We start from the raw sequence: 15351 nt of genomic DNA, 5'->3' as shown, positions 1-15351 counted from the left end.
TTCCTGTGCAGATGTTTCAAAGGCTATGGGGGGAAAATGCATACCATAGTTTGTCCTAATACTTCCTGTATTGCTTTGCTATGTATACATGTACATGTGTGTGCTGCAGAGCCATAATCTAAATTATAGGATGCTATCTGCTGTTAATAAATGACCCAAGAGTCCTGAAGGGGAAAAACACAATTATTTGGTACATTTTACTAGAAAATCCAGGAGCCAGAAGTTATATTACAGATCTTGGCAAATGTTTGGTCTTGAAGATTTAAACTTCCAAAGAAAAGAAAGCACTAAGCAAATGTAAATGACATCAGTGCTAAACAGCTGGAGAAGGATGCACACTTTATGTCACTAAACAAATTATTACAAATTCCCACATATTTATTTAATCTGAATGCTAAACTTTCAGGTATGTGGTGGGTTGACCCTGACTGAATGGCAGATGGCCACCACAGCTACTTGATCACTCCCCTCCTCAGCTGAAGAGAGGTGGGAAAATATAAAAAAAGGCTTGTGGGTAGAGATAAGAACAGGCAGCGATTATTCGAGTGAAAATTATTCTTTTTATATCCATGGTAAAAGTCTTCTGGAAACTCTGGGCTTGTAAAAGGCACCTGAGAGAAAAGCATTGGCCATAAGTCAAGGAAACTGATGCACCTTCAAACTACTCTGTATAGCAAGTACCCAGCAGGGTCCACTGTTGTTTAACTTTCATAGAATAACTGGGGTTGGAAGGGACCTCAAAAAATCACCTAGTCCAACCTACCTGCTAAAGCAGGTTCACCTGGAGCAGATCACAGAGGAAAGCATCCAGGTGGGTCTTGAATGTCTCCAGAGAAGGAGATTCCACAAGCTCTCTGAGCAGCCTGTTCCAGTGCTCTGTAACCCTCAAAATAAAGAAGTTTCTCCTCATATTCAGATGGACCCTCCTGTGCTTCAGTCTGTGCCCACTGCCCTTCATCCTGTCTTTGAGCACCACTGAAAAGAGTCTGGTCTCATCCTCTTGACATCCACCCTTAAGATAATTATAAACGTTGATGAGATCCCCTCTCGGCCTTCTCTTCTTCAGGCTGAACAGACCCAGCTCTTTCAGTCTTTCCTCGTAAAGTGCTCCTGACCCCTAATCATCTTTGTAGCCCACTGCCGGACTTCCTCCAGTAATTCCTTGTCCTTCTTAAACTGGGCAGGCCAGAACTGGACGCAGTACTCCAGATGCAGCCTCACCAGGGCAGGTCTTGAATTCATCCTTACAGGTAACGCCCAAGTATGTGACCTCCTAATATTGTTAGCCTTTATGACTCCTGTTCTGCACTTACATAATGACATTGCTTATGTGTTGGGACTTCTGAAATTGCTCTGAATATTTCCTGGAAAGTTAGTAAGTGCTTTCCAACTCCATGCTGTACCACCAACTAATTTTTCCAGTTGTACCAAATGAACTTCCAATTTCAGTCTGAAATGGCATTCAGCTGCCTCCATGGCACCATCATGCTATACCCTGAGCAACAGTTTTGAATGTCCTTCAATTTGCTGATCCCTATAAATTTTCAATGAAAGAATGACAAGCAGTGAATATTGGCCTAACAGCAATGCACATTTTATAGTAAGTCTAAATCCTGCCTCTTCACATGGGAGTCCACAGACCTTCAGAAATTCAAACACCACCACCTGACTGCATCACTTCTTCCAAACACTGCCATTCCCAGCAAGGGTGGGGAAGCCAGAGCAGGTGTGGTGAAGATGATGACAACGGGACTTTTCTCACACATCAGGTACATATCAAGTTCATTCTGACCACAGGGCTTAACAGGAAGCAGCAGCAGCACTAGAATTAACTGACCAGAGGGCACTGCACTTGATCACTCTTTATGAAGGCAGCCAAAAATCAATCATGGAATCTTAGAATGTCCTGAGTTGGAAGGGCGCGCCACAGATCATTGAGTCCAACTCTTGTCCCTGCACAGGACAACCCCACAGTTCACACCATGTGTCCGAGGATGTTGTCCAGTCTCTTCTTGAACACTGTCAGGCTTAGGGCTGTGACACCTCCCTGGGAAGCCTGTTCTAGTGCTACATCACCCTCTGGGTGAGAACCTTTTCCTGACGTCCAACCTAAACCTCCCTTGGCACGTCTTCCTGCCACTCCCTCGGGTTCTGTCGTCAGGAGAATTATCTGTACCTCACAACCGCTGTTTTTGCCACGGCCGCGGACCCCGCACGCCAGCACCGCCGCCACGCGCCTCAACTGACGAGGCGCGAACAAGCGCTCCCGCGAGTCGTTCAGTCCACGCCGCACAACCGTCCTCCCCTCCAGCCCAAAAGCATCCACCGCCGATCCAGGGCGCCAGGCATGTCTAGCTGATGCCGGAGGAGAGCGCGCGTGCGCGGGCCGGCGGGAGTCGCTTCGTGGTTCGGGCGGTCCATGGCCGGCGGTGCGCGACGATGACCGACTACAGCGAGGAGCAGCGCAACGAGCTGGAGGCTCTGGAGTCGATCTACCCGGACTCGTTCACGGGTGAGGCGCGGCGGGGCACGGCCGCGGGGAGCCGGTGATAGGGAGCAGCGAGAGGCCCCGCTGGGCGGCAGCGCCCCCCGCACCGTGCCGGCCCGAGCGCCTCCGTGCAGCTACTCGCTGTGAGCTGCGCGGGGTGGATGTTGTTCTTGATTCTCTCCAGGCGGGCAAACCAAGCGCTTCTAGAGCTTCTGACCGAGTGCCTGTGGGCCGGGGCTGCTGCGTGGCGGTGCCGCCGCGGGACAGCTCCCGGCGTGGGCCCCGCTCCGGAGTCCCGGCCCGGGGTGGGTCTGCGGGAAGGGGGCTCTTGGGAGAGACCTTTCAAAAGGTGCGGCCCTGGGTGGGAGTTGAGGAATCGACTTGTGTGTGGGACAGTTTTCCTTTCTGGTAACAGCTTCTCACAGCCGTGAAGCACAGCGTGGTTTGGAGTACTTAGAGGTGCTGATGTTTCTGTAAGCACATTTCTGGTGTCTGCCCTATCCTACTGCAGGCCTATGGTGGAGCAAACGCAAGCTTTAATTCACAGGTGCAGTATGTTATCTTGGTGAAACTTTCATATGATGGACATGTTGTTTTGTCAGAACTTCGTGGTTTCCTAATTACTATCAAGCAACTAAGAGTATCTTCCTCACTAGCTAATCCAACATGATTTATGGTGCTTAGTATCCAGAAAATTTTAACTGTAGAAAAAACTTTGTATTTTCTTTTTTCCTCCTGCACAGTGTCTACTCTGTCCAAAGTCTCACAATGTCTTACTTCAAGTAACTTTGTCATACAGACATTTGCCCATCACGTTTGGACATTGCTTTAATCTGAAAGTTTTTTAGGTTCTTCAGCTTTATGTTAAAGGTATATGAGTTGATCTCTGGTAGCTGGGGATGCTGAATCACTGATATGGAAGTGTTATGCTTTTGTATAACCTCTCCTCTGATGCTTACTCCAAGTTACTGTTCCTTCCTGTAATGCTCTTATGCCCAAGAGAAGAGGGAGGAAAAAAGACAGAAGTAGTAGTAGTACATTAGCAATTAGGCAAAATTAAATTAATACTGTGAGAGCATCTGTACTAGATTGGACATAGGTTATAACAGTGATACAGAGCAGTCCTTATTTGAGGTTATGGTCTGCAACCTACAGCTGTGCGGTGAGATTTCTAGTCTGTGAAACTTTAGAACACAGGGCCTGCACCATGTGTTTGTGTTTTGTTTTAGAAGCATTTGTTATGTTAAACTGTCCTAAATATAGAAATAGGTGGAGACATACTGTAAAAACAGTCTAGGGTGAAGAGTGTACTGGTGGCTCATTGCACATACCTAGCACAGTAAAGCAAATTAGCTTTGGAAGCTTTCTGCATGCATTCAGTGTGGTAACATAAGTTCTTTGATAGTAGGTGTCAAAGAGCTTAATGTTGTGTCAAGAGCTTCCTTGCATCGTTAGTCCTTGAGAAGTTCAGTTTTAGTGAATGAAGAAGTAGTTGTCTGATTTAATAAGTGTTTCTTTTTTTTTTTTTTTTTCTTTGAACAGTATTGTCAGAAAAGCCAACAACTTTCACAATCACTGTGACATCTGAAGCAGGAGAAAATGATGAAAGTAAGTTGCTCGTGTCTTAAACATATAGGATGAGTTTCTGTGTAAACCTAATTCTGTCATCAACAACTAGGTATACCTCCACTAGGTTCACTTAGGGATTTAAACATTCCTCAGAAAATGTAATTCAGGTATTCTGGTCATCTGTGTTTCGTTTACAGAAATATTGCATTCTCTCACTAGGGCTACTTTCTGACACACTGACTCTCAAATGCTTTGCAGCGTAGCCTCAAAGAGAATGGGTAGTCATCATCCCCATAGGAGCTTACAGCCAGGTTGTGAGGTGATTTTTTTTTTCTAGCAACTGTATGTATAGCAGCCACATTGGGAGAGTCTGTGTATTGCAAATATGTAGCCCTTAAGGAACAGTTCCAGAAGAAAGAGCTGGTGTACCGAAGTCCCTTTGTATTTGTTGGGCATCAATAGTTGTGTGGGCTTGTTGTAAGCAAGCCTCGCTCTAAGAAAGTTTTACAGCTGCTGTTCTGGGTTACTGTATCAGAAGGATGGAACTGCTGCTGTCTCCTTCACTTTTAAAGGAGCAAGTCCTGCCTAGAGCGGGTGTCTGTGCTGAAGAGACTGCAGGGATGCCAGAACTGTGAGTCTGGAACTGAAGGAAGAGTTCTCCCTGCTATTGTGGCAGGATGCATGAAGGGAATTTGATTCTATTTTGCCTTGTTTTCATGTTATCGTAGTGCTGGGTGGCTTCAGATTGAGTGCATTCTCCTCAGGCAATTCTTCTCTTTCCTCATTATTTGCTTGTTGTGGACATTATGTCCTTATCATGATTTTTTATGGAGCTCCGGTACCCAACACAGAGATTGATACTCCAGCCAGGCACACAGGAATTTAAGGCATTAATGTGTTGAGATTCTCTCTAGATCTGTTGTTAGGACTCTTCCTCATTTTCTTCAGGATATGAAGGAAAAGAGTGTGCTGCTTCTGTGGTATGGTGAGTGCTAGAGGTTTTCCAGTCTTTCTAAAAACCTTTCAGACATTAATATCCTATAATAGTTTATGTAAGGGTAAACTTAATAATCTTAATTCCTCAAAACTTTTGCATTGTATTTAAATCTGTTCGTATAGTTTTAGCATCTCTGTGAGATGACTGTTCCTTTAAGCCAAGAATATTTTATATTTTAAAATGTTTAGGACACTGGTGCAGTACAAAAATACACAGCCAGAGTTTATATATAAAGTTATCACCATAAGAATCTGTGGGGTTTTTTATCTTGTAGCTGTCCAAACAACCCTTAAATTTACCTATAGAGAAAAATATCCTGATGAAGCTCCACTGTATGAAGTTGTCTCACAGGAGAATCTTGATGAAAATGATGTCACAGACATAATAAAACTACTAGAACAACAGGTAAGGAAAATCAGATATCTCAAATCAGCTTGATATCACTTCTCACTTTAGCCAGAATTTCTCTCTCAACTTGGTTGTTTTCTGATGTATGTGCTACCCATTCAAAACATATTTCATACCATAGGGACTAATGTCGAGGTTTCATGAATGATCTTATTGATGTAAATTATGATAATTAGGTAAAAATATAGGGCTAATTCAGTGTGCACTGGTACAGGAATGAAATGGAAGTGTTCTAGGGCTTCCCTTCTTTTGTAGTTCTAGTTTAAGATGAATTTGTTTAACTGTATGTAATATTTGTGGAAATAAGCCACCCTTGTTTGGAAAGATTTAAAAATGGTACATTGATTCTTGATTCTGTTTAATAACACAACTGTTTGGAGGGGAAATATCTCTTCAGTCTTTGGGATCAGTGAGGGTGCATTGGAAAGGACTGAGAAGGAAACACTTCAGTTTACTTCATATAACCTTCCTTCCATCAACTGATGTTTTTTGTTTTTTTTTTCCTGGGAAACTGTCCCACTTCAAAGGATTATGTGTTAATGGGATTAAGGAGTAAACTATTTCAGGAGAAGAGAGTTTTTAAGTGACTGTTGTCTCTTGAGATTTATGATACTCGCATCTTGGAGTTGCATTCATGCCAAAGATTTTATTAATGAAAAAGCCTTCCAAATCTCTATAATATGTAGATAACCTGAAAGCATGTGTTTATCATTGGTGTTCTGCTGCATACCCATTTGGGGGTAACTTTAACTGGATTAACTGGCCAATTGATTTGAATTATCCAATGAGCCTTTGAGACTGGTGCAGAGTGCCTCAGCTGTGTTAGCTGCATTTGGACAACACCCTGCTCTCTAAACATGCCTTTTGCATTCAGCTGCTGAGGATTTGAGATTATTTTTCTGTTTCTGTTTGAAGTTGATTTCTTTGTCTTGTAGGCAGAAGAAAATTTAGGAATGGTTATGATCTTCACTCTAGTCTCAGCAGTACAGGAGAAACTAAATGAAATAGTGGATCAAATAAAAACAAGAAGAGAAGAAGAAAAGAAACAGAAAGAAAGAGAAGCAGAAGAAGAAGAGAAAGTATGTACAATAATAATTTCAACTAAAAATTTCCTGCTTTTTTTAAATGCATGGGTTTGATATGGGAACACTTCCCGGTTGCAGTAGGAGAGGAATATCTATCTCAAAGTTTATATAATTAAAACTTAAGGACTAGAAGATTCTTTAGTGCACTTAAGTGATTTCAGCCCTCCGCCACTTTTCTAAAGCAATCTTTTCAGAGGCACATTGCATGTTTGCAGTCCTTTCTAGTATTACTTCCTAAGGCGGTGCAGGGATTTTTTCCCAAATTAAATCCAAGTTACTGTAGCCAGTTATTTGCTTGGAGGAGCAAGAAGGAATGGGAAGGAAAAAAGGGTAGAATATGATGTGCTGCACAGAGGCTGCATGGTCTGAGGAAGTCTCTCTAGGTAGTCTGAGTGGGTAGGGTGGAAGCAGTTGGATCAGTCTTGAAGGCTAGTTTGTCCTCCTTGGATATGTCCTTTCTACCAGCCACTGTGGAACAGTTTTTCCATTAATGAAATGTGCTGTGAGAAGTCCAACTACTGAATCTTCACTTCCTTGCTTGGAAACAACTAGAGGGTGGTGAGACTTAAAGGAATCAGTATTTCTGAAAATGGCAGAAAAATATCTGGAAAAAAAAATCCTTTTTTCTGTCTCAACAAGATAGAAGGGTTAATTTATTTTATTGGAAAGTATTTCAGTGTAGATTGCATTTACGGTTCATAAGAAGTTCTGCCAGCTTATGGATAACCTGTAGTAGTGGTGTGTTGCTATCTATTGTACTGTAGGTGCAAAAGTAGTACATGGGGTTTTTTCATAAGAATTTCCACCTCAGTACAGCTCTCTGAAGGGAGAGTCCCATGACAAAAAACAGTAACAAATGTGTTGTGTGTATTCTCAGGGTTAATTTCTCAGAATACTTGACAGCTGACAGTGCTTCTGGAATGTTGCAATTGAAATAGTTAAAAGAATGCTCATCTTCACTTGTAGCTTTGTGAGTTGTGTTTGCAGCTTTTTTTCCTGGTCTTTCAGCAACGTTTTCATGGCACTCCTGTTACCATTGAGAATTTCCTAAACTGGAAAGCAAAGTTTGATGCAGAACTTCTAGAAATAAAAAGGAAAAAAATGAAAGAAGAAGAACAAGCAGGCAAAAATAAATTAAGTGGTAAGATTTAAAACTGGTCCTGAAGTTTTTGCAATGTTACTGGACTCTAATGACAAGCTTAAGTGTGATTTTTACACTGAAGGATGATGGTAATAAAAGAACTCTTAATGCAGTATTTGATTATTGTCCTCCATGTCACATGAAGTGTGAGTGCTGATTTGGGGCTAAATATGAAGCTCATTGATTCAGGATTTCTGCTGAAGTCATTAAGGTTCCCAAACTGTGTGTTTCAGCTTATTCAGTTTTATGCCAGACAGTATGCCTCTTAGAGCTACTACTAACAGGCATTGTTCTGGCAGAAATAGTTGGGGTTTGTTAACCAACAGGAAGAATCTACATCAGACAGTTTATTGATTTGCCCTTTATTGCAGTGGATCACAGTGAGTTCAGGTTATTCAGGCACATGTAGAAATTTGCTATGCTGTTGCTGGACTGAAGCAACACAGAGGCTGGCTGCTGCTAACAACAAGCCTATGATGCCTAGAGAGAATGGCTCTGATATTTGAGGTAAGAGCTTGTCATAGCAGTGGTTTTGGGTTTTTTGTTTTGCAGATCAGTGTTTGTCCAGCAGAAAGCAAATGCTCTATCAAGTGGGCAAAATGTGGAGGAAATAATTTTTCTTATTAATTAAATCTTGGGCATCCTCTTCATGCTCTCCACAGCTTGGACTGGTTCTCCTGTGATAATAGATCTACTTTGTAACCTGATTACTTAAGAAAACATGAGCAATGTGATTGTGCTGTATCACTGTTATCTTTTCTCCTCCCTCCTGAAGGCTTTTGAAAATTTTGGGTAGTTTGGATGAAATTTGAAAGAGATGTTAGTAAGTTTCATGCAAAGCTGTAAAGAGTAGGGGACATGCTTGATTTTTCTCTGAAGGGAATGCATTTGGGAATCTACAAAGATAGTAGAGATTGGGCTTCTTCTAGATTTCCTGTTCTTAGAATTATTTTAGCATGCTGTGTCTCTTTTCCTCTAAACATAGAATCATAGAATCATTTTGGTTGGAAGACACCCTCAGGATCATCGAGTCCAACCATAACCTAACTCTAGCACTAAACCATGTCCCTAAGAACCTCGTCTAAATGCCTTTTAAACACGCCCAGGGATGGTGACTCAAACACTTCCCTGGGCAGCCTGTTCCAATGCTTGACAACCTTTTCCATGAAGAATTTTTTCCTAATATCCGATCTAAACCTCCCCTGGTGCAACTTACAAGTTCCCCTTCACAAAACTAAAAACGAGCCTATTCTCAGATGTCACAAGTGTAACCCCAGTAGAAGTTAAAGTTGTCTTCAGAGTTTTACCACAAACACCAACCAGTCTTGTTGACACAAGCTTCCACAAGCAATGCAAATACAGATAGAAGATGGGTAGTTTATGTGGAAGAAGTCCTGAGCTTTTCTACCCCTACTTGCCAATTAGAAGGGCTCCACTTTGCCTTGTGTGATGTTTCCTTCACAGGTGTTTATGTGTGTAGGAGCCGGTGATTTGTGTGTAAATCCAAGTTGCTTTTCAAATGGGGAGGATATATGGAAAAAGGTGGGGGAGGCAGCTCATTTCATTTTCAGTTCCCACAGAGGATTCCTGGTGGAATGCATGGGGACTAAAGCAATAAGGGCTGACCAAAAGCTATGGGGCAGTACAGTGTGAATTTTCCCACCTCCCAGTATTAAAGCCATAGTAACATTAAAGTGACTGTAAGAGACAGTGGCCACTATCACATCTAAGAGGAGGAACTTACAGAAGTGAGCAGCTTAAAGAAAAAAGAGTCATCAATTTGGTGAATTTGGAAAACCTGAAATATATGTGCCGACTATTGTCGCCTTAGGTTGATAGTTATTTCAGAATTCTGCTGGCTTATACTTTTTTTTTTATTATTTCTAGGTAAACAGCTGTTTGAAATGGATCACAACCTTGACACCTCTGACATCCAGTTCTTGGAGGAAGGTAAATTCTGTTTGTTTCCACAATTGAAAGACAGTGGTTTAGAATAGGTCAAAATTCTGAAGCAAAATTTCTGTTGTATTTCTGACTTAATGTCTTACATCAGTATCACTTTTACATTGGAAGAACTTTCTAAGAGGGACTGGTTTTTAGATTGAAGTAATTTCAACTTCTTTCAAAAACAAATTAAACATTTTCAAGATGCTAAAGTGTATTTCTGCACAGTTTTGAGCTTGAGTTGATCTTATTTCTGTTGCTTCTATTCAAGTGTTTGGACTGGAAGCAAAACCAAAATCAAGCAAAGCAAAACAAAAGCAAACAAAACCCCCTGCAACCAGACTCTGCTTTTTCCAGTAGCCAACCGCCTTACCCAAAATTTCAAGCAAAGATCTCAAAGTTCTCTCTTCTCTCTGAACCTCAACACCAATCGTAAATCTTGCAGATCAAACTAAATGCTGTTTGCTTCTGTGCAGCCCAGTTCTTCTTTGTGGTTTTGTGAAGTTTTGCCTATTATCTTACCAAAAATATCTGACCTGGTGCCAGCTGAAAGTTTTGTAAGCCTGTGCCAAAAGATGTTAAACTTAGAAAATCTGTTGGAGATAAATCAAATAAATCTACTCACAGTCACATATGTATTTAATTTTCTGTACTGCTTTTTAATATCCTAGTTTAAAAGACTGATTTTAGATTAAGACAATTCTTTAATATAGCTGCATTATCTGCTGGTATTGCAGAACACACACAGAAGGCAGTCAAGAATTTTCTCTGCAAGTAACAATTAAATCTACTCACAGTCACATATGTATTTAATTTTCTGTACTGCTTTTTAATATCCTAGTTTAAAAGACTGATTTTAGATTAAGACAATTCTTTAATATAGCTGCATTATCTGCTGGTATTGCAGAACACACACAGAAGGCAGTCAAGAATTTTCTCTGCAAGTAACAATTAAAAAAAAAGTTGTTGTGTATGAACATCAGTGAGTATAAACTTGAAATGGCATTAATGGGGGAGTTGAGTCTCAGAGGGCATCATTTAACCTTGTCTTCCTCCAAAATGTCTAAAGTAAAGAAGAGTTGTTGACAGAACTTTTGGCTCTATCAAGGGAGGAACAGAACTCTGTATTTGGGCTTGGTACCCAAATGATTTGGGATTAATATATTTTTAATCCTGGTGCTATCTCTGATTAGGAACTCCTGATTTTATCACTGTTCGCATTCTTCATGAACACAACAGGTTACTAACTGTGATTTTAATATTACAATACCGTGTAATAAGTGGTACAAACTTTCACAGCTTAAACAGGATAATGGCATTGTCTTTTAGATGGAGACAGTTATAAAGGCTCATTCAAATAGAGTGAAACAACAGAACTTTATTCAGTGGCCGGAAGATGTCGCTGTTGATACACACAAAATCGCGATGGTTCTTGAGCCTTTAAATCCTTTGGCCTTAGGTCAGCAACATCTCTTTCAGAAGAAAAAGTGAATGCACACAAATCTTCATATTTTAGAATTGAGATCTGAAAGTATATGTATGTATGTAGGCATATAAATGGTCTGTAAGGGTTTTTTTTTTATAAACTCGCTGTGTTTCTGTGGCTATGATAGTTGTGACTATTCCAGCCGCGAGGTGCTGGGCTCTTGCTTTCTCCCAGATACTGTCAAAGTATCTCTGCTTCTGGGAACTATAAATGTTAATTTCATTCTGCCAGTAGATTAAAGTCCTGTGTGACATCTTTCTTGACTGGGTTTTGGTATAAGGAAAACAAGCTTCACTTCAGCTGTAAAAAGATAAAATGTGGCATTTCCTTTTCCATATCGATTTGATTTATAAAAAAAAAAGTAACTTAACAGCTACCTACATTGAAGAATGCCTATGAAAGTGTGTTGTGTATCTTGTTGTTCAGATTCTGTTTTCCTACTTGCATAAAAATAAAATATGTTTTCTGTTCTTTGCAGCTGGAAACAGCGTGGAGGTTGATGAATCTTTATTCCAAGAAATGGATGATTTAGAGTTGGAAGATGAAGAGGATGACCCTGACTACAACCCTGTTAATTTAGATAGTGATTAGACACTTTTGAACTGGTTCTGTCATCAGCATGGACATAGTAAGGAGACATGAGCAGGCAGGAAATCCACAGCATCTGTGGGTTTAGTAATGTGTATTGTGAGTTTTTTTTTCCTTTTTCTTTTTTTCCAAAGAAAAAGACAAAATGTTTTAAATCGAGGAGAGTGATATTCTGGTGACTTTCTTAGTAAATAAATTTACTATAATATTGCAAATGAAAAACTTGAGGAATATTGATCTGTCTGAAAATGCTATTCTATTTTCACTTATTTTTCCTTTTCACTTCTGTAATTGCCCTTTGAGGAGATGTGACAATGAACGAGATGAAAAGATGTTATAGCAAGCACTAAACACACCTGCATCTGAAGGCTGAGCAGCTGTTCTTCTACTTTCCGCGTGGGCAGCTTTGGTGAATAAAAGGGATGACATACTATGCAGTTATATATATTTTTTTTTTCTGTGGAATTTTATAACACTTCAAGTTGGTTTTGGTGCCCTATCAGCTGTAGATAGATGGCACTAGTCACCTTTTATCAAGGCACAGCCTTATTAAAGTTTAATGAAAACAATTTTAATACTACTGAAGTAAAATCTTTTGCTGTAGTTGAGAATGGTAGTTTCAAAATTACTAGTTCAAGTCTGTAGGAAAAGATCAGAATGAGAAAGTCTTCTGAAAAGGTTTGATTGGTTGTTCAGAGGGGGTTGTTGGTGTTTGGTTTGTTTTGTGGTTTTTTAGTTTGTTTTAACTTGTGCAACAATTAACTTCCATGAGGGGCAGAAATAAAAATAATAATTCAAAAAAAAAAAGCTAGAAAATTTAATTTGCCTTTGGGAACAAACTATGTGAAAACACTGTCAATGGAGTTCAGGTTACAGTACCAGGATTTATAGAGTGCTTATAGGTTTGAATGTAATGGGTGGTGTTTTAGAAGCATCTTGCTGACAGCCTAGAAAGGTCAGCACAATGTACAGTAAAGCTACACATCAGCTAGTGGATGTTAACCATCCCACAGAATTGCATATGGAGCTAACAGCTTGATGTTAGATGACTCCTCCCTTCCCACCTCCAAAAAAACCCCAAAAGACCACAAGAACTGTGGTGATTGAACATACTGTGTTTGAGACTGCATCAGCTGGAAGGGTGAGGGTATGAACGAAGATTTCAAATGAGAGCTCTCCAAATAGAGAACCACCAGGCACCTCGCTGATGAAACACCGTGTGCTGAATTTTAAAATACTGTTAGTAGACTGCCTTAACTGTGCCATCTTCAACCTCTGAAGAGGGCTACACTGAGGAATAATAAATAAATGACTTTAACATTTGGAAATTCTGTATTCAAAGTGAGAAATTTAATTCTGGAAATAATAGTGTATAAGATTCTCTGCTCATATTGCTTGAGAACATCTGTTTAGGATGATCTGCTTTAACACGCTTCAGTAGTCTTTTTGTATTCAAGCTGAACAAATTTCTAGTAGATAGAAATAAATGTTCAAGTACCCTGTAAATACTTTTATAAATTAACCATGTGCCTTTGTTCCTACTGTCCTCTATTTGATCTTTTTAATTTTGGCTAAGAACTCTTGACAAGCATCTAGGTTTCACTGATAATGTTATGTTTCAAAGCAATAAGCAGGATCTGTGTTGTAGCAGTTAAAATATTGCGACCTAATGTGATATTAATTCTGACTTTTCCAAAGATATGGTTGGATTGAAAGCTTCACAGTGACTACATCCAGCTTCCTGTGTAATTGCTGGGATGCTTTAAAATGCTCTTCACTGATAATGTTATGTTTCAAAGCAATAAGCAGGATCTGTGTTGCAGCAGTTACCAAATATATTAAAAAATTGCGACCTAATGTGATATTAATTCTGACTTTTCCAAAGATATGGTTGAATTGAAAGCTTCACAGTGACTACATCCAGCTTCCTGTGTAATTGCTGGGATGCTTTAAAATGCTCTTCAGCACTGAACTTAATTTGCTTCTGGTGTGTCTCAATTCAGCTGCATTAAAAAAAAAAAATGGCTCCTAAGACTGCTTTCAATTTTCAGCTATGGATGTTTAAAACTGGCATTTTTTCAAAAGAGGAGCAAGTTCTCTTTAAATCTAGACTGAATCTAAGAATGCTGTGTAGTCCATGCAAAATGTTGTAATCTGAGAAAATTTTCCAAGTGGGTCACTTGGAAGAATCATCTATGTATGAAAAAAGTTTCTCAATAATGATATTTCTAGATTAATGAGTTGGTTTTTTTTTTAGTCTGTTTTCATGCTAATGTATTTATTAGTTTTCATGCAAAAGATCTATAGCTTAAAAATATTAAAACAATGTCAAACAAGTTAAAATGTGAAAATGTATTTTCACTATTACATCTTATATCTCAAAGCAGAGGAAATAATAAGGGTTGAAGTGACAAAAAGTTGTATAAAGTCTGTTCCTCCAAGTCTGTGGAACAGATTTCAGTGACTCAGTCTGAGCTTCAGCTTCGTTTACCTTTGTTAGTAATTAACATCTGTGAAATAAAAGGGAGTAAGCTTGGCTATGTTTATGTCCTGGAGTTTGCTGAAATGGACTGAATAAAGGGGTTTTTTTGGTGGAAGAAGTTTAAGTGATATATTTCAAGTTTACTTATGCACTTCGGATTAGTTTGAAGTCTAATTCATAGTAATTTAATAAAATTCTACCAATAAACTTTGATGGAATTTCCATAATTCAAGATCATGGTGCCTACAACCTTGGTTGCATCTTGCTTTTAACTCTCGAAGTTGAAAGTGTACACTGTAAAGCATGTAGGGAGATTATTATGAGTTGCAACACTGCACTATGACCAGAGCTAATTTAGTTTTGATCATACTGAACTTTATGAATAATTGGTGCCTGAGCTCAATTAAAATTCATAGGATGGTTTCCATTCTGTCAAGATGCTGTAGGGGTACAATATTGAGCATGCCGCATAGCCTAGGATTTTATCTAAATTATGATCTCTTGTAAAGCAAACAAAACTTAAAGGTGTTTTTTTTTTTTTTGTTTTGTTTTCCTCCTGTCCTTTCCTATTTTGGACAAAAATGGGGAGCGTGAATTACATTTCCTCTGGGGAGAATCAACTTCAGTCTTTCTCCCTGGAGACTTATAACCATCAGGCTGCCTCCAGTTTTTAAACTCTGTGGTTGTGAGATAAATTCAGAACTTGTTGGACCAGACAGCAGATTGTGCCTGTATCCAAGATGCTGATACTCTGGATCCTGAGAGAAAGAGCTGCCATGTGAGTGCTCTCTCTCATGGTGCAGAATCTGACAGGGCCTGAAATACTACTTTTTTTTTTTTTTTTAAGTCAGCCCTTCAGTGCTTTGCAACTTGGCTCAGAGTGGGGATCGGGAAGGCTTTTCAGGTTCAGTTCTTCAATGTAATTGTGTATATTACTGTGAACTCAATTTTACTTTCTGCACTGCACAGTCATGAAATCTGCAACTGATAGAGTGAGCTGATCGCATTGGGCTGTGGCATGCAGTGTACTGTCAGGTTTGTCGGGCTTTTAGTATTATGCTGGGGCTTCTTGCCATTAGAAAAAGAATAAAGATCAAGGCTCTACTTGTAATCAGTTCTGTTTGTACCTAATGTTGAGCTCAGCAACAGGTTTGCGTCAGGCT

At 39.7% G+C, this 15351-nt stretch overlaps 1 protein-coding gene across 3 annotated transcripts; it reads left to right on the top strand.

The window, feature by feature from the left end:
* The first annotated feature begins 2353 nt into the window (after positions 1-2353).
* On the top strand, positions 2354-13563 carry RWDD1 (RWD domain containing 1). 3 transcript variants are annotated; one of them, XM_065834930.2, is made up of 8 exons: positions 2384-2512; positions 2904-3035; positions 4031-4096; positions 5360-5459; positions 6398-6541; positions 7556-7688; positions 9576-9638; positions 11597-13563. In XM_065834930.2, exons 5-8 carry the CDS (start codon positions 6416-6418, stop codon positions 11707-11709), a joined length of 435 nt encoding a protein of 144 aa, XP_065691002.1. In that variant the 5' UTR covers positions 2384-2512; positions 2904-3035; positions 4031-4096; positions 5360-5459; positions 6398-6415; the 3' UTR covers positions 11710-13563. The 3 variants fall into 3 exon arrangements, with proteins under 3 accessions (XP_065690996.2, XP_065691002.1, XP_065691001.1); XM_065834924.2 differs by lacking the exon at positions 2904-3035 and having other exon boundaries at positions 2354-2512; positions 5329-5459; XM_065834929.2 differs by lacking the exons at positions 2384-2512; positions 2904-3035; positions 4031-4096 and adding an exon at positions 5024-5042.
* Positions 13564-15351: the final 1788 nt, after the last annotated feature.

Source organism: Patagioenas fasciata, chromosome 3 (genome assembly GCF_037038585.1).
Source record: "Patagioenas fasciata isolate bPatFas1 chromosome 3, bPatFas1.hap1, whole genome shotgun sequence".
Taxonomy (NCBI): domain Eukaryota; kingdom Metazoa; phylum Chordata; class Aves; order Columbiformes; family Columbidae; genus Patagioenas; species Patagioenas fasciata.
This window is presented reverse-complemented; position numbering and strand designations above follow the sequence as displayed.

Bases quoted from the DNA above. Each gene is read 5' to 3' on its own strand.
- RWDD1 (XM_065834924.2), top strand. From the start codon at position 2,359: ATGCCGGAGGAGAGCGCGCGTGCGCGGGCCGGCGGGAGTCGCTTCGTG. The intron at 5,460-6,397 runs GTAAGGAAAATC...TTTGTCTTGTAG, and splicing joins TAAAACTACTAGAACAACAG to GCAGAAGAAAATTTAGGAAT. The intron at 9,639-11,596 runs GTAAATTCTGTT...TGTTCTTTGCAG, and splicing joins CATCCAGTTCTTGGAGGAAG to CTGGAAACAGCGTGGAGGTT.